At 33.6% G+C, this 19,803-nt stretch overlaps 1 protein-coding gene and 1 long non-coding RNA gene across 3 annotated transcripts in view; both read right to left on the bottom strand.

Moving 5' to 3' along the window:
* LOC146994200 (uncharacterized) overlaps window positions 1-19,803 on the bottom strand; it is a 395,818-nt gene that overhangs the window by 99,524 nt on the left and 276,491 nt on the right. The window lies entirely within an intron of this gene.
* LOC118204208 (neprilysin-2-like) overlaps window positions 15,271-19,803 on the bottom strand; it is a 93,202-nt gene continuing 88,669 nt past the window's right edge. For both annotated transcript variants that reach the window (XM_085826470.1, XM_085826471.1), the window contains 2 exons: window positions 18,628-18,704; window positions 15,271-15,552 (listed from right to left, as the gene is read on the bottom strand). In XM_085826470.1, the coding sequence (XP_085682596.1) occupies window positions 15,435-15,552; window positions 18,628-18,704 (195 nt within the window). In that variant the 3' untranslated portion in view covers window positions 15,271-15,434. The remainder of the gene's footprint in view (window positions 15,553-18,627; window positions 18,705-19,803) is intronic.

Here is a 19,803-nt window from a genome sequence, read left to right as displayed (position 1 = left end):
AGGATGATTGCTCAAAGCAGCATTTTTTCCTGTGCATCTTTCAAGGTTGGTTTGATTTACGTGATTACAACAAAGGCTCGAACTCTATCTGCCTAAGGGGAGGGATGCCCTCGTGAAGGACTTTTTGAGGGAAACTGAATAGTATGCTTGTTACACATGGGGAAAACGACAAAAAGTTCACGCAGCCAACCCGTTCTTAGGATTCGAACCGCGGACCCAAACAACCAATATTCAGCGACTTTACCTCTCGGCCGCTGGTGGCCTCTTCTTTCTCGTTATGTCAATAAAATATATTCATTCCCAGAACTATTCTAAGATCTTAAAATGTCTGTGGTAGGTTTTAATAAACAATTATTTGCCGTTTCGTAACACGAATCTTGAATCTTATAGGGAGTAATTAAATAATTAAAAATGTGATTTCCTTTAAGACCTGAATATTGATTTTGAAATATTTATTTAAATATTTCAAATTATTTGAAATATTACTTAATCTTTTTAAAACAAATTTAAAGTAAGTTTCAGGCTGTCCTTCACTAGTGGATAAAATATGTATAACATTCAAGTAGAGGAAAACAAAAGTCACTGACATTTGCATGAAATTTTTAGGTATTAATAACTCTGAAAACTTCCCGTATAAACAGCTTAAAATTTGTTTTAAAAGATTTTTAATACACAACTCATTAAAATTACATTTGTATCAAGCGATGGATTGGTTATTGGTTCTATTTGCCCAATTCTGTAATTAGTATTTAGCAATAAGCCTTGAGCAAATCACCTTTAAAAAGGTCATCTTTTTTTTATATCCTTTACAACACGATGAAAACTGTTGGTTCAGAGAATAGGATATCTGTCGGGAATTTCATAAACATTCTCGCATAATAGCATATAATATCTCATGGACGAAGTTATCCATCTATGACTAAACATGGAGAACTTGTTATCAGCAATTTTGAATGGCATGTTATTTTATCATCAAACGGTAATTTAAATTTTTCTTGTAATATTTTATCTGCGAAAAACACTAAGATTTATAAATATCTGGCTGCTGTAAAAATAATTTGCTGAGCTTCTCAAATAGCTGTGATCTATATCAGAAGACAGGTAATATCGCTTTAAACGCTTAGGTTACCCCTTCTATTTAGATCAATAACTAAGATCAACTTGCTAAAAAAAATCTTGTTTCTGTAATTTCTTTTGTCTATTCTTTCAGTAATGAATAGGAAATGGAATTCACCACGTAGATTCAAACTAAACAGTAAATCTTTATAGCGCATGTCTCAATATCTATTCTGTTCGTAACATAAATTTTGTAATCAGTTGCGTGCTTATTTTGAGTCATAGCTGAGATTATACAAATATCGAATTTACAAGGAAATGTAAATTCAATTCCAATCCTAACGTACTTGAAATTTGTGATGATTTCTCATTACCTGCAATTGAGTTTGTTGCTAAATCTGCTACAGAAGGATTTCCGCTGATTACGGTGTCATTATTTCTCCAGTCACGTGTTGGTCTACAATTTTCTCGAATTCATATTGTTCCAAATAAAGAGGAGAAACAATATGTGCAGTTAAAATTACGCTTTTTAAGCTACCTGCTTTGTATTGGTTCACAGGCATTGTTTACATTGCGAGTTCAGAATCTTGAGATAGGATATACAGCAAATCTCGAAATTTTCGTTTCAAGTATCGTATCATACTGTTAAATAAATTAGGTGTTTTGTTAATGCCACAAAACTCAATTTAGGAATTATATCGTTTTGCCATAGTCTCTAATTTAGATATATTTTTTTCACTGTCAAGTAAAACATTTTGATGATAACTTTTCAAACAATGACGTACTTATCAGTATTCAGATATATACAGTACATATATGTAAATACCTATCAGTATTCAGATATATATAGCACATATATCTGAGTAACTATCAGTACTCAGATATATGTGCAGTTGCAATCGCCTTTAGTTTCTTTCATAGCAAGCTAGTCTTCCAATCTCTTAATTTCGATTTCTGAGATTAAAACTTGGATCCTAGCAGTTTCACATATTCCTTGAATACTTTGGAACTTTGGAATTTTGCGGTTATACTGGCTTTCAGCAGGAAATTAAAGTCCTGCTCTTGCCATTTCCTGATGTGATCCCATGTGGAGCCTGACAGAGTAGAAACCTGAAAGAAATTTTCTCTCGTGGAGGTAGAAGTGTGCTGGAGAGAGAGAAAGAGAAAAAGAAGCACTTTGCTCCTGTACTACTACATCTTGGATGGAATCCGTCAAGCAGGGGCCGGAGAAAGAAACTTCGGATGACCTGTTGAGGAAAGCCCGAATACTAACTGTTCATTCGTCGGAGCCAGTCACGTGGGAGGTCACCCTCCCAGAAACTGACCCCGATCGATGCTGCTTGAAAACCAGAAAACTGGAACTTAGAATTCTGAACTCAAGAGGTGGACGGCAAATGGGCGGAGGTTTTTGTCTTCAGCCAGGATTTCGTAGACAAGAATGTCCGTGAAATTAGCGGGATTCACATTGATAATATTATTAAAAAAGTTGTTGTTTATTCTGCTGAGGTAGTCCTGAATAGTATCTATTTTCAAGTCGGAGTGGAGGGTCCTATTCCGAACATAGTAAGGAGCTTTTGTGATGATTCTTAGCACCTTATTTTGAAGCACTTGGAGTTTGCTAATTTCGTTTGCTTTGTAGTTTGCCCAGGCTGGGGAAGCATACGTGAGAATGGGTCGGATTACAGTTTCATAAATCCTCTTTTCCAGTCTGAGGGTGAGGTTTTCATTCTTTAGGAGAGGGAAAAGCCTGAAAAGGATCCCGTGTGCTTTTCCGCTTACTCTAAGCATATGATCCTTCCAATTGTAGTTCTTGTTAAGGGTAACTCCCAGGTAATTAGCTTTATCAACTGTAGGGATGATTTTGCCAAAAAGTTTAACCTCAGTTCTGACCCGTTTCCTCTGTCTGCGATTTCGAATGAGTAGAATCTTGGACTTTTCTGGCTGAATGCACGTTTTCCAGCGACTGCACCACCGCTCAATAGCAGAGATTTTGGCCTGAATTCTTGACAAGGCATACTCTTGGTTTAGAGACTTGGTGGCTATCGCTGTATCATCAGCGTAGCTGGCTGCGAGAACATTTGTATCCTCGGAAAAGCATGGGAAATCGTTGGTATAGATGATGTAAAAAAGCAGGCCTAAAATATTCCTTGAATAAATTAAGGTATTTAATTTTAACATCAGTGCATTTACTTGAAGAGTGGTTGCTTACAAAAAAGAGCAAAAACTATTGTAATGTAAGCATATTACTATCCATTTTGTATGTATTTGTTAAAAATAATATTGTAAAGCAGTTAAAAATGACATTTAAAATCCAGTGAATGTGTAAATGAATTATAAGTTTACTTTGATTATCTCGGTAAAAGTATTGTAAATATGAATTCAGATAATACTTAAATGTGCACATAACTGTCATGATTTTATGTAAATATCACATGTAACTTGTACAAGACAATGTTTTTGATTAACATAGCTATGCTTATACACTCGCCTTGTATGCCCATGTAATATTTATACTTTTATACGGAAGAAATAATCTCTTCTGCCAGGATGACTATTAACACTGTAAGACTTTTATAACAAAGTCAGGTCAGTGGTCATCTCAGGCGGTGTTCAGTAGTTGCTTATAATATCTCATACGTTTTCAGGAAAATTCAGATTCGAACTGCCGAACTGAATAAATACTGTTGCTTCCTCTGCAACAGTTCTGTTAATTTAATTTTAAACCGAGCATTTTCTTGAAAAAACAAATTTCTGGTTTATCAATTCAAAACGAAGGTATATTAATACATTTTGTACAGTTAAGGTTTTGCTGAATCCATTTTATTACTTATCTTTGAAACTTCTACTTTAGATTCCATAGCTCAAACCTACCAAGTATACCAAATTTCTGGTTGCAATACGATGTGGAAATTGTGCACGTAACAAATTAACGAAATTCTCAACTGAAGAAAAGTGCATCTAATCTCGTGCCAATATCCGAAAACATTATTTCAGGCATACCAAATTATATAAAAGTAATAGGTAACTATCTTATAATTATAGTGACAACTAATTAGCATAAAAGGTTACACAAATGAGTCAATAATAAATAAATAATAAAATACAAATTAATTAAATAATCGCTAATACATTTTCAAAATTGATGACCTAAATCTGGCAATACTTTTATACCTGATTCAATTACAAGCTTTATTGATAACGATAATAATATTAGATGTGCACTATGTTAATAGTATGATTATAAAATAAATTTTATGATTGTGATACGAATATATGTTAATTATAGTAGAAATTTTATTTCTATCTATTATTATCTATTTTCTGAAGTAGGAAGCTAATGAAGGAAAAAACAATCTTTCTGAAATTTTAGGTATTTAATGGTAACGTTTCAAGAGCATATAGACTAACCTCCCTTTGGTCTAAAATATTTAAATATAGCATATCTTATGTAGAAAAACATAAATTTATTAGATTTCAATCAAAAAATAATTGTAGCTCATTAAAAAAGAATTAAATATGCAGGCTCACGTGGACTAAACAAAATTTGTAGCATAATTAATACATAAATTACTGATGACTTTAACAAAAACTAGTAATAAACAAATGTTAATAGTGTGACCAGGGGATTCTGATAAATTTATGGAAAAACATTTAGAATAAAAAACAAGCATAAATGTATTTTGAGAAAGTGTGAAAGCTTTCAGGTTTTATGTTAAACTCAAATGGGCATTTTTATCATTTACACACACATAGACGTTTCAAGAGCATATAGACTAATCTTCCTTTGGGCTAAAAATATTTAAAAATAACATATCTCTAGAATTTCCGCTAGACAGTCTCCCACCCTGGAGATAAGAAAGTTTCTTTTCCGTACAGTGTTGCCATTTGTCGCTTTGAAATCGTTGTGTTTTTTGATCAGAAATGCGTTAAGTTTTACGAAATAAGAAGCAGACAATAACAAATATTCAAACTTCCAAATTCGGGTTTCCAGGAGCCCGAATGTGAACTACGTCGAGTGCAGGACTACGCTATTCAAAATTTCATAGATCTAGGTACAGTTGTTTTTTTCACGCTGCGAGAAACATACATACATTCATGTAGATCCTTCATTATTTAATTTCTTTAAATATTATCAGCAAAAATAAATTTAAATAATGTTTGATAATATATTATCAGCAAAAATAAATTCAAATAATGTTTGATAATATATTATCAGCAAAAATAAATTCAAATAATGTTTGATAATATATTATCAGCTTATATTATCAGCAAAAATAAATTCAAGTAATGCTTGAAAATATAGGAACAAATTTTGCTTTTGCTTACGGGAAAGGAACGCAACATTTTGAAATTCCAACTTACCTCTTGGCGTTTCCAACATTAATAGCATATAGAAAGCAGATTGCGAGTACACCCAAAAATCCCATCGCAGTGGCAATTAATTTAACATTTTTATGAAATATTTTAGTAGCGATAATAATAATGATAATTCAATTACTTAAACTTTTTTAGGCTGCAATAATTCATTTTCTGAAGATTCTAGGAAAAACTGATTTATAGCTAGTTTTCCTTCAGTTAACTAGTGGCAGATATTAAGAAGCGATTCCTAAACTAATGGACCGCTCAGGTAAAAAAGCGTTGGTTAGATCGTATTTTCAACCCGGACACCAGCCCACTGCTCACTACGAGCAAGAGTAGAGAGGAGTCATTAAAACTGGCCTATCAGAAGTCAGCTCCGAAGAAAGGGGAGGTCTTGCTATATGAAGTATGAGAAGTATTTTGAATACAGGAGATGAAATTATTTGACTTATGTTTCCACATGAAGGTATAATTATCATTTTTTTAGACATTTCAATAAATAAAGTAACTTAATTATTATAAAAATTAAAGTTCAAAATATAAAACAAAATAAGAAGTTTATTTTTCAAATTTAAATTGTGCAAATGCATTGTATAATAAATTTTACCTCAATAGAAAGCGTACTTACAGAAATGATTCAAAATTCACATATTCTATTTGTGCAAACAAAACGACAAATTAATTCATTCAAATAACTAAATAAAAATATCTGTTATTTTTTAAGTATGTAAAATATATTTTTTAATCAACTAAAAAAAGATTAAACTTCTGTAGAAAAACATAGAATCATGGATAACGGATATATTTCAATTAAAAAATAATTGTAGCCCACTAAAAAAGAATTAAACATGAAGTCTCACGTGGACTAAACAAAATTTGTAGCATAATTAATGCATAAATTACTGATGACTTTAACAAAAGTTAGTACTGAACAAATTTTAATAGTCTGACCAGGGGATTCTCATAAATTTATGGAAAAACATTTAGAATAAAAAATAAGCATAAATATATTTTAAGAAAGTGGGAAAGCTTTATATTAAGCTCAAGTGGGCATTTTTATCATTTGTACACACATAGATGTTTCAAGAGCATATAGACTAATCTGCCTTTGGGCTAAAAATATTTAAAAATAGCATATCTCTAGAATTTCCGATAGACAGTCTCCCACCTTGGAGATAAGAATGTTTTTTTCCGTACAGTGTTGCCATTTGTCGCTTTGAAATTGTTGTGTTTTTTTGATCAGAAATTCGTTAAGTTTTACGAAAGAAGAAGCAGACAGTAACAAATATTCGAAATTCCAAATTCGGTTTTCCAGGGTCCCAAATGTGAACTACCTAGAGTGGAGGACAACGTTATTCAAAATTTCATAGTTCTAGGTACCGCTGTTTTTTCACGCTGCGAGAAACATACATACATTCATGCAGATCGTTCATTATTTAATTTCTTTAAATATAGTGAAGGGCTATAATATTTGGTGGCAAGAATTTGAAAAATGATTCAGACATTTACACTAATTCAACAAAAAATACAGTTTTTGGATTAATAGCCCTTTTGGGCTAACGATCCTTAGGGTTAATTATGTCTGTAGTGTTGCAAAAAAACTAAATACGTTTTTATTGTAATGAATTTTTAAAAGGATGATACAGCGGACACCGGAAAACGTGTGATGGATTGAATCTACAAGCCTCTGATCGGTATGCCTAGCGAACATAAGATAGCAAACTGATATCGGTATTCATAGAGGCATAGCAAACAAAAGAGATTATACTATATCACCAATGATATTGGATTTTAAACCAAAAGTATCGCAAGAGACCCGAGTAATTCTTCTAAGTATATATTCGTATTTTTTTATTTAAATATATATGATTTTTTCAGTAAAATTTATAATGAAGAATGGTGCTTAAATGTTTAGTTTCGTTCATCGTTTTTAGTAAAATGTTGTTAAGGTAATTGTGTGTTTGTAAGCTATCGTGCTTCCTTTTAAGTATCAAATTGTAAATTTATTAGGATTGAACTCCAACTTAAGCCAATCTGAAGCCTTATTAAACGTGTTCTGAACTATATCTTGTGCTTCTGAACTGAATCTGACTGAAACTGCTAACTGAAAGTGCTTCTGAACTGAATCTGACTGAAACTGCTAACTGAAAGTACTTCTGAACTGAATCTAACTTGAAACTGCTAACTGAAAGTGCTTCTGAACACTTCCCTTGAAAACAAACGCAGTTGTCATCAGCAAAAGCGATTGTTTTACAGTCCAGGCAATCTGAGAGTCTAGTGAGAAGATCATCTATAATTAAATTCTACAGTGAGAGTCCCGAAATAAAGCCTTAAGAGCAACCTTTTTCCAAAGTGCGGAAAGTAGAAGCATGAACAATCGAGAGCAATGCAGATTTGTCATGCAGAAATACTAAAGGGAAAAATATCACATGAAACACCTTCTTCAAAAGGCAAGTATCCCAGTTCACTAAGCGCGATCAAAAATACTTTTAATATCAAAGAACCCTAGACTTGCGTGTAAATTCCTTTTCTTACCTTCATCCATTTTGTTTTTCAGGTACAGGATGAATCGTCCTATCTCTTATTAGAAGTAAAACCAAACTGCACTTTGCTTAAGAGTTTTTATTGTGTAAGCACCAGTTAAGAAACAGTTTTTCTATGCATTTTCCTAAAGTGGGAAGAAAACCAATGCATTTGAAATCCTCTAAATGGGTTGTAGAAAGACCGCTTCTCTTAAACATTCAAACATTTGCTTTCTTCCAGCAATGAGGAAGTGAACTAAGTTTCAGACAGATTCTGAAGATTTTAGAAAGCAAATTTGAAAACATTCCACGAATTTGCTTCGAAATTTCTTTGTAATAGCATCAAGACCAGAAGATTTATTGGATTTAAGGTTTTCAATAAAATTATTAATTTTTGAACTAGTGAAAGGAGGATCTTGATTAGAAACAGTTTGTAGAAAGCTCAGACCGAAGCATACAATGTATAATTCTTGAGTTATAGATTAACAAATGAATCCAAGCGTTCAGACAATTTTAAATTTATACTCCACGCATAAGTTGTACACAAGCAGGTATTTAGTGGCAGGTTTCAGAGAACAATTACAACTCGTTAGAAAAGCCGCGAGGGCAGAATCAATACTACCAGCAACTTAAATAAAAATTAAGCCTTCTCTTTTTAGTCCATTCACAAAGGTTTCTGCCGCAAAAATCGTTGCCAGTCTCAAGCCTTTAAGCATTATCACAGCTGTTAACTTTTCTGGTAAAACCAAGATACTTTCCATTTTTTCATGACATCTCTTGGCCTCCCACATTCGTGAGAACTAATATGTGTTTATAACTGTACATGATATGTGTACAGACCGAGCATCGACAAACTGAGGCACAGGAACCGCATGTGCCTTTTGATGCCTTAAATGTGACTTGCGTTGTAATAGAATCGTTTTATTTCGGAAAAATAATTATAATTCAAAGAAATAGAATAGCATTTCTTTTTAGTGTCAGTTATTTAATTTTTTAATCACATTTTGGGTACAATAATTTGAAACTGCTTCAAACTATTTTTTTATTTGCTAATATGTGTTAAGTAGAACATACAATGGAAATAATTCTATATCTGTTAACATACTACCACGTTAGTGCTACTGTTAAAATGTGCAGTGGCTATCAGTGCTACAGAGAAGATAAATGTATGGTATGCTGACAACATGCTGCATTCATAATGTATCCAAAATCTTACTGAATGATGTATGAATATGTGCAGTTTTAATTTCCATCTGGAAAATGAAAACAGTTAACCTTTTGAAGACGGGGTGGCCATTATAGTGGCCATAGAGTCCTCTCTTTGAAAAGACGGGGTTGTCCACTTTAGTGGCCATGTCTTTTCCCCCCATTTTCCAGGCTGAAAAGTGGGGTGAAATGTCAAATTTGACGTCCCTAGGGTTTTAATCACTTATCTCTTTCAAAGGTCTTCCTTTTGCGACATAGATGCACCCCTCTGAGAATCCATTGAACTACACACAAGAATCTTTGTTGCAAATAGGAGGTGATTTCTTAAAGGGTGGAAAGCAGTCGGTTCAAGATTCCCCGTCCTTTGGTAGCTTTTACTGTTACCAAAGCCCCGGTTTCGAAAGGTTAATGATCTAGATTGCTCATGACTGACTAATTGACTGACTGATTAATTTATTGCCGGACTACCACACAGTGTGCAATTTTTCAGGCTCAATCAATTTGCCACATGGTCGCATCACATGGTACTATCTGCCCGTGGTATCCCAGAGGGAGCGTAGGAGGTGGAAAAAAGGGGGAGACAGAGACATTGCGTGATCATGGACAGCAAGTGGAACGTCCTAAAAGCACAATGTCTTAAAGTAACAGTACAATAGAAATACAGAAAGAGTAAAAATATAACAGAAATATATATATATAATATGTACACTATATACAGGATATTGCACACTACTAATCATTAAGTAGGAAAGTTAGAGTCATTTGCAAGGTGGACCGCTAATGGTCGAATTTCACAGTCCTCGTCTAGAATTGTATAAGTTAGTGTGTTTAAATTAGACAAATGTGCACAGTTAAGAGCTTTCATGAAGAAATTCCTGTTGAGTTTGTGCAAATGCTGCTCAATTGTACTAAGTTTCAAGTCTCTGTGTAGAGTGGCGTTGCTGACGTAGTAATGAGCATTAGTAATCATTCTAATTATGCTATTCTGAATTACTTGCAGTATGTACAGGTCTCTCTTTTTATACATTGCTCATGGATTAATTATGTGATTTAGTAGCAAGACAGTATATCTGTATATTGGTCCTCAAGTTAATAATGTGGGAAAAAATCACTATAATTTTTTAACCTTAGTAATTTGTCAGCTTACTAGGGTTGTTGTCCTCCCTTTTTTGTTTTACTTTTTCCAGAGGAGACTGTATAGGTTACGAATCAAAAGTCTCTAGTTTTTTTCTTTTTTTTCCCCAAATTACTCCATTATTTTAACTTTATTGTAAATAATAGTATGTCTCTTCCTTATTTTCAGTTTACTCCTATTAAAATCTGTTTTTAATTATAAATGGAAAAAAAATTGGGAAATCCCAAAAATTGTATTATTATTATTATTTGTAAAAGTAAAGTGTAGAAAAGTTTACAATTCGTACATACAAGGAATATGCAAAAGTAATCATGCTTATTTATTTATGTTTATAAAAAAGCACAATTATTGAAATGCAAAATTTTTGTTAATTTACTTAAAATATGTCTTTCCATTTGAAAATAGATTTACTAGTTTTAAAACATAAACCTTTAGTTGCAATTCTTGAATATTCCCGAATTCTAACATGCTCTTCTTGGCATGAAGTTTGGGAATAGAGTCCATTACTGTCCATAAAATAAAACAATTTAATTTATAATTATACTAACATTAGCTATTTAAATATGAAATCTGTAACAATATCGATCTAAAAACATGGGCAATCTAAATGAATTTTATTTGACCTTTTGGTTTTAGTAATATGCAATATTGGTACATAAAATTAACACTATTTTGTATTTTATTACCGTTGTTTCATTGTGCAGTAAAAATTGTAATAATAGTTCTTTGTATATGTACCTGTTGTTTCCCTCGATAAAAACTGCATACCAGTACTAACAAGTTTAAAGAGTTTGTTATAAATTTCAATGTTAAACTGTGGATGGTAATTTTGGCCCAATACATATAAGGTAAAGGAAAGGCGCCTATCAATATTTCGCACAACAGCGCTGGTAATACTCCGGGCGGTACTGTTCGTGAGAGGTCCCCACTTCCTGTGCTAACTCTTCGATGGTCATTCTTCGCTCTGATCTGATTAACGGTTTCACTTGCTCCACCGTTCCAGCTCCTTCGTTTTTGGAGGTTGAAGAACTTCCACTCCAGCTTTCGTCTTTCAGCGAATTTTGGCCGCCCCTAAATCTTGCAAAGCCACTCGTAAACTGTTATTTTCTTCAAAAAATCGTGACCGTGAACTGTTTGTAGCCCTAACAAAGTTTCCGAAGCAGATTTCCCAATCTGCCCATGAACTTGATGTTCGCGCTTTGCTCGAACTTCGACACTGCTCCAACTGATTACCACGCAATCCCACCTATCGCAGATAGTAGATCATCATTCATTTTAGAGGTCTTCGACCCTTGCGGGCCTTCTCCAATTCCTATTTCTTATCAATTTGGTAAAAGTATATTTTAAGGTACTCCTTGGCGAAACTTGGCGATTTTTGGCGGTAAATGGATACTCAGTTTGTGCAATTCTTTGACTTGTTATTTTAGCTTGCGTAGCAGCGATTTTTGGACCAAAAATCTACACAAAGCCGAAATAACGCAAAGCTACACAAAGCCAAAATAACAAGACAAATAATTGCACGAACTCGGTATCAATGTACACATCGACGTATTTTCACTTAAAAAATCATCTCAGAATTGCGCAAAAAGCATTGTGCACTCTCTTGACTTTATCCATGTACACATCGACCTATTTTCACTTAAAAAAACATCAGAGAGTTGCACAAACTAGGCTTTGCGCACTCCCTTTATCCATGTACACATCGAACTATATTCACTTAAAATGTCAAAGAAGCAGCCAACAAAAAGTATATAATCTGAGTAAACTACATTTTAAATCAAACAATGAAATAACATAAAAAAGGAAATTCATCTTAGCACTACACGAAGGAAATATCCACTTACCTCCTTATTTACGAATTTACGCGTCTTCAGTCAAACAAAATTCCTTAACAGCATCCAAACGCTTAACAGCATCCAAACGATCTGAACTAGAATCTGTATACTGGTGTCACCACATAAATTCACAAAATAAGAGTAAAAAATATCCTCCGTTCGAAAATATCCGATGTTCGACCACACGCATTTCCTTCCTCCAAACCAGACACATAATAATGGCTACTAAGCAAACGTTGATTTACACACCAGTCAATTAATGCTTTTTTCCCTTTCCTTCCAAGTACTACAGAAACTTCAAATTAATCTTATCACATTCAGCCAATTTACCGTGTAAATCACAAAATAACAACGTGCTAATCCATCATACACAAGCCCTTACCCAAAATCCGACACACACTTTCCAAATTTTTTCACATGATTCAAATTCGCCGCAACCAATTACGTCATAATAGGGTTCCATAGACTTCAACTACTCAGGTTGTCGTAATGAGACAACAACTTGGCGATAAATGAAACAAAAATTTCTCGATAATACAAGGGGTACCCGAAAGTCAACTCTAACCCCATTTGGACTTAAAGATGAAAAATGTTAAACACCAGACAAGTGGAAAGTCTTTTGCGCCTTTGCGCAAGAGTCTCTAAAGAGTAGTCATAATAGACGTAAAATAATTCGTAAAACTCATAACACATTTTAGATAACTGTTTGAGTAGTCATAATGTAAAATAATAATTCGTAATATCCTAACATGTACAGTAGGCAAGTTTTTAGCAATTACAAGTAATTATAAACATGTTTTGAGTAAATGTATAAACACAATAAGTTGAGGATACAGTATGAAGAAAAAGAAAGTGAAGAAAAATAACATAATAGTTACAAGCCCTTCGCTATATTTTGTGTTCGGTTGGGATCGAACCTGTGCGCTAAGAGTCTCGAAACGGAAACTTGACTAGAACCGCTCAGCTGTTGAGCTCGTTTTTCGAGGTGAGAATTCAACAGTCTCTATTATGATGAGAATTCAACAGTCTCTATTATGATGAATAGTTATGGGTCTTTTGTGGGATTGCAGAATAAATTAGTTACTAATTTGTTTGATGACACCTCGAGTAGTATTTTCGAAGTTTTTGTAGAATTTATGTGTGAATTTCAAAATTCAAAGTTGAGTTCAGATCATTATAAATAGCAGTGTTTCTTGTGAACCAAAGAGCATTGATGATGATGATTCAGAGCGGGGTGGGGGCTTTTTTATTTTGGAAATTTTTGTAATAGTAATCTTGCAACAGCTACTCATGCAGGCACAGCGTATAGTAGAGTTTGCCTAATTAATTGTAGGTAATGAATTATTGGAGTTGAGGGCGAGTTGGAAGTTCCTTCCAATTTTAATGGGTAAATTAGAGCTTTATAAGCTTTATCGGTTGCTTCAGTAATATGGTGTTTAAAGGTGAGATTTTGATCGAGATAGACCTCAATATATTTAATTTTGGTTTTACTTGATATAACTGTGCTGTCGAGCGTGATGTCTTCATAATATTTTCGTCTTGCGGAGTATTTTTAATAGATAAAGGATGATTTTGGTGCATTGATTTTTATTTTCCATCTCTTAAACCAAGGAGAAATTAGATTAATGGCATTTTCATGTTTCTCTTGAGCTCATTGTCAGCTGAAAGACTTACAAAGAAAGGCGGTATCGTCGACATAGCAGGCGATTAAGAAATCACTGTTGTTGGGCATATCATTAATGTAAATATTTAAAACCAACGGCACCGAGATTCACTTACAGAGCATGCTATGAATTTCAGTATTAAAATGGCTGCAATAGAAATATAAAGGAGTTACTTGTGGTGCTGAAGAATTACAAAAAATTTTGGAAACATTTTCATTGCCGGTCGTATAAAAGTCCTCCTCTGATATTCACTTGAAGAAACTCGTACTTAATAAGCATAAAATGCGAATGAGAAATGTATGGGAAATTATTCCAGAAATCTCCTGCAAATGAAAATAAGTATGTTCTAATTGGTTAAAAAAGTGATGAAAAAGTATCCTTTTGGGAAGTAAGAATTGTTTAAAGAAGCACACGGTTGCACATTCTAGTGAGAAACCTCATGAACGTGATAGAGATCGTACTACATTTGCTGCCAATCAGAATCTTGAAAGGCATATTTTTATTTACTCAAGGAACAACTATACGAATGTGATATACGGAATGTTTCGAAACTCATGGGTAAAAATTTAAGGCACAATAAAGACGCTTATTATAAATGCATTTACGAGTAAAGATGCATTCCTCCGTGAATAAGACATTTGTGAAGTGAAATCAGCTGTTGCAAAAACCAATGTATAAACTCTACACGTGGCGCATAATCTGTAGCTATCAAGGCATGCACTTTTTGTACAGGCTAGAGGTGTAATACTCGCCAAACTATTGAGTTGGGCACATATACGACACGGGAAATTTCTCGTGGGCTAATATCTAGACGATCGTCCACTCTTTGCAGAATGTTCTCTAGAACTTATAGCGTCCGCACACTCTTGTCGTGCCCTGTATGATGCATGCAGGTGACAAAGGATCCTGTTTCACACAGGCACCGATGCAAGCGTTCAAACACTTTCCGATGTGGCACGTGTCTTCTTGGGAAACGCTGGCGTGTACAGTCTTTCGGCTTCCAGAGCATTCCCATTCGCAAGACCGTACATATGCACCTCCGCTTTTTCTTGATTACTCTACGCCGACATGTCTTCTGAAATCCACGCTAGGAATAACGATGTGTAAGAAAACTGGCGCTTTACGCTTTTCATTACAGCGGCCTCAAGGGATTAACCGCTTGCTCTCCGCTCATGCATTGTGTGGTGAAAATTGCTTTTTTAGGTGTTTTCTATCATCCCTTAAGGTTTTGCCCATGAGTTTCGAAACACCCTGTATACAGGAAGTAATTTGTAGTGCAGGATTTATGCAACAAAAGATTTGTTTTGTCTAATTTCTCAAATCTTAATTGGTGCTATCTTCCTAAATATTTTCTCTAATATTAATACTATTTAAGCGAATGCACTATAGGACAAACGAGTACATTATATAAACAGAAGACGTAAAAAGGAAGAAAATATTCTTCTCAAAGTTAGATTTATACTCACAAATGTTAGAAATCATAGAAAAGATGTTTACATATTTTATTTAAATAGAACTTACTCATAATTCATAGCTGTTCAATAATAGCTTTACATTTAATAGGTATACCATGCTCGCACAAATGACGAAAGGTAAATATATTCATATAACTTTCACCAGGTATACCAATATTTTATTTGAACTAGAATACATCCAATTAAATTTCATATTCCTCATTCCAAGTTCGGCATTTTTTGCTTCGATTCATTGCTGTATTTGCTGGGCAGTTGAAATCTCTTGCAAACTGTGGTAGGTTGGACATAGCTCCTATGACTCTGAAACAGAGATATGATTAAATGCTTTTATACGAATCGTAATCTGTCTGTAATCAAATATTCTTATCTAGTTTTGAAAATAATCAATGAATGGATATCGTGCAATTGTAAAAATCATATCATTTCTAATAATCAGGCAAATTTTTAATGCGCCCATATTGTACACTCATTGTCATACAAATTCATCATCAAGAAAGTCTTGCCAAAATTGAAACAAATTTTATATATGTGGCTGCAATGTTGTTATATGTAAGTAATTATAAAATCAAAGCAAAAAGGATTATTTATTACAAGGAAAACTATAAATGAATGGAGGTTCTAGTGCTTTGTTGGACCACCTCTAAGTGAATACAGAATACGATATGGACGGGCATTGAGGCATGCAGGTGTCTTGTGTTATTTTGATACCGTATTTTCTGTTAAGTCCCCTTTTGTTTCGAGAAACTTTCAGGGCTGCCGAGATATGCTTGATTGATGGAAAACAATTGGTGTGTTTTTAAGAAAAGTTCAATTTTGAGTCAAAATATCTCTGTTAGAGCAGTGCTATATATAAATCTAATATATATCCGAAGTCGTGCTTTCGAGACATGAAAAACGCAAATTAAATTTCATCATTTGTCCCACTAAAACAAGAGATATAAAACTGTGTTTCTTGCTTTTGCAGCGGGAACATTATTGGTGATTCTTTTGCAGGGGAAACATTATTGGTGATTCTGCTGCGAAGCTGCTTTTAAAAGTGCCTATGTCCAACAGCGCAATTAGTCGGAGAATGCAACATATGGCAGAGGATATCAACGATCAATTAATTGAAAAAATTTGCAGCTAGATGAGGCTACGGATAATAATAAGGATGCTCATTTGATATGTTATGTACGATTTAAAGATGGTAGTAATATTAAAAAAGATTCTTTTATGTAAAAATATCACTGCATGAGGTAAGGCTCATTACCTGTTCGAGATTCTTAATACATTCATACTTGAAAATATTTTCAATTGGCTTAAATGCGTTGGTGTCTGTACTGATGAAACTCGCTTCATGTCTGGCTGCTATGGAGAATTACAGGCATATATTCGAAAGAAGGGACGATTGCATTTTTCACACAGATGCGATTGCATCAAAGCATCTGACTGCTGTACGCAATCAGATGTGAGAATGTATGGTGAATGTGGTAAATTTTGCAAAATCTTGTCCATTGAAAGCAAGGTTTTTAAAAAATATCTCTGAGGACATGGGAGCCAAGCACTCGTCTTTGCTGTAGAGCAGTGCACAAGTGCGCTCTCGTGATATTGTTTTATCACTACCTTTGAATAGCTGAAAAAAATCTTTTATTTAACTTTTAAAGGAGGATACAAAGATGCAGAAGATTTTGCTGACACCGAATTTAATAAACTGACGTATTAATGCGACATTTTTTAAAAGCATTAACCTTTTGAAGTCAAAAGTAAAAATATCAGCTTTTATATAAAAAAAACTCAAATTGGGAAGAAAAAAATTGAATGAAGATGTAGGAAAATTTTGCTTTTCAACATTGCAGCAGTTTTTAACGTCAAATGCTTCCTCAGGATATAAAAACCATGTTTCAAGGGCACTTATCGACGTTAATAATCGCGTTTCAGAAATACTTTAAAAAGGAAAACTTCGTTAGGTTTGCAATGGACTTGAGATTCATTTAACACTAGTGATTCGTCTGAATTTACTTCTGCGGAAGATTATCTTATCGAGTTATCTTGCGGCAATAGTTTGAAAGCAAAATTTGATAGCATGGAATTGACAGAATTTTGGATTTCAATTAAAGATGAATATCCTCTTTTCGCTGTACCATGTACGGTTCAGCGAACTTTAATTAAAATCTCTCTGTCGTATTTGTAAAAAGCTGGGTTTTCGTCGGTTGCTGTGATGAAAAGCAAGTATAGAGCGAAAATCTGGGTGGAAAGGGAAATGAGGTGGCCATGTCTAGTTTAATTCCACGATTTCGAGAAAATATGCAGTGATTGGTAGGGTCATCATCAAATTAATTACTAATTTAATATTAATAAAATATAAAAGTTAAATAATGAACATAAAGGGGTTTTGTTTATTTTTACCATTTTCTTCTTACGTTTAATCATACTTTTACTTTAGTTAGGGCGCCATGGAAAAATTTTAATTGAGAACAGGCGCCGTGTGTCGCAAAAGTTTGGGAACCACTGTCTTAACCCTTTGCGGCACAGTGTGTCCGCTCTGGACACACCTAAAAATTTCCTTCTGTACGCACAGAAAAATTGAATGAAAAAGGATTTATAGGTTACTATAGGTTACTCTGAACCTTCTTTATTTATAGTAGATGGCAGCTGAACACAAATCAGTCCATATATTTTAGCCATGTTTAATATTTTTAAGACCCTCATTTTTCAAAGAAATCTTCCAGATTGTTTTTTAGGGTATAAAATGAATTGTTCGAAAAGAAATTTTTATATGATATTTTTTGGCTGTGTGCTAATCTCCTTATTCTATATTAGTTTTAAATTTTTACCTTGAAATCTTGCCTAGAATTAAACGACGAACCCTACGTGCACGCAGACCGGGCTCACCGATAATCTAGGACAACTGAGAGTCTGCATTCTTTGTTTCTCCGCATCTCATCGGTCAGATTATTGACAACAATGCTCGTTTCAGCACTCTTTTGGAAGCTCTATTCAATTAGTGTGCCACTTTGGGCACATCCACAGAATTAAAACGATAAGTGCTATCTTCACCAAATTTTACTTGTGTACTCCTATAGGCCTAATTAAATTGCCTACTTTCTTTTTTTTTTTTAAATAAAAACTCTGACTTTAAAAAGTAGCGTGCCGGAAAGGATTAAGGAAATGATTACATGTGCAATATTTTCTCATAAATAACACAATGCATGCACGTTTTTCAGGTAGGAAATGATTACATGTGCAATATTTTCTCATAAATAACACAATGCATGCACGTTTTTCAGGTAGGAAATGATTTACATGTACAATATTTTCTCATAAATAACACAATGCATGCACGTTTTTTGAGGTAAACTCCCGTAACTTAAATAAAATGATACATAATTCACTTACCGAAACATTGGTGGAATGCGGGACCCACCGAGATCGCTATTTTGTAGATTCATCTTTCTTTGCTTTTCACAAAGTACCTGAAATGGTTTTTAATATTGTGTATCTATAAGAATATATATGTCGTATAAATAGACATACTAAGAAAAAATTAACTTTTAATGGCGCCATCCTCAAATGATTAAACATGCTATTTAATACTTCTACGAAAATTGAAGTTATTTTAAGTACTGTCTGATTTATATTACTAATTATGAGAATATTTCCTTGTGTAAGGTTTCCTATAAGGTTGCTTTTCTTTATTTCTAAATGCTTTAAAGTAATATTTTAAGTGCGCATTCTTTTTACGTTCCTTGACAGTACTCCGCTTTATAAATAATTCTTTAATCCAGCCTTATACCTTTTAAAAAGCTCCAACTCAAATTTCAATGCATAATAGTTTTTATTCATAACCATTTTTCTTTCAGATTAAGCTGAAGTTGGTTGCTTAAAACTTTAATTAAAGTAGTAATAAACATTGCATCTTACAAATAAAAGATGTCTAAGACGTTCCCATGCACACAAATTATAAAAAGAAATATGTTTTTGCTTATGTATGTTTGTTTAAGTTTGTTTGTTATGTGTAGTGTTTCAAGAAGTTTGTTTTGATTTCTCGTAGAGCTCATTATTCTTCCGTGGTTGTCATCCCTCATATCCTAGGTTAATGCCTTGAGTCTTCTTATTCCTTGCTGATACTTACCGTTTAAAAGCAAAAAATAGTACCATTTCCCACGTACTGGAGTATCTAGATTCTTTCTCCTAGTGTACTGCTAGCTTTTAATGTATCCGATTGCAGTTGGATGTATATTGGAAGAAAAGGAATCACGCCACAATTTGAGAGGGTTGTTTTTTAATTATAACAAAGAAAATACAATTTTGAGAAACGTTAAAATTTCAGGGCTAAACTCGAAACGCTAGGAGTATTAAATAAAAGTTTTTTTCAGTAACAGATTCCCATATATAAACGGTTTACTTACTTAAAGCAGCGCCCGAGTTCATTTATTTCTCTGAGACTAAAGGTCCGGATTGAATTGGCAAACAAGGAGAAAACAGATCTCCTTTTATAAGATGCTCTAATTTTCAATTTGAATTCAGATAGAGAAAATATTAAGGTTATAAGATCCGCCTTCCTAGCGTGCT

This window comes from Stegodyphus dumicola, chromosome 11 (genome assembly GCF_044657685.1).
Source record: "Stegodyphus dumicola isolate Sdum_Otavi_A_Nest chromosome 11, ASM4465768v1".
NCBI lineage: Eukaryota > Metazoa > Arthropoda > Arachnida > Araneae > Eresidae > Stegodyphus > Stegodyphus dumicola.
The sequence above is the reverse complement of the archived record's forward strand: the minus strand, read 5'-3'. Positions and strand labels throughout refer to the sequence as shown.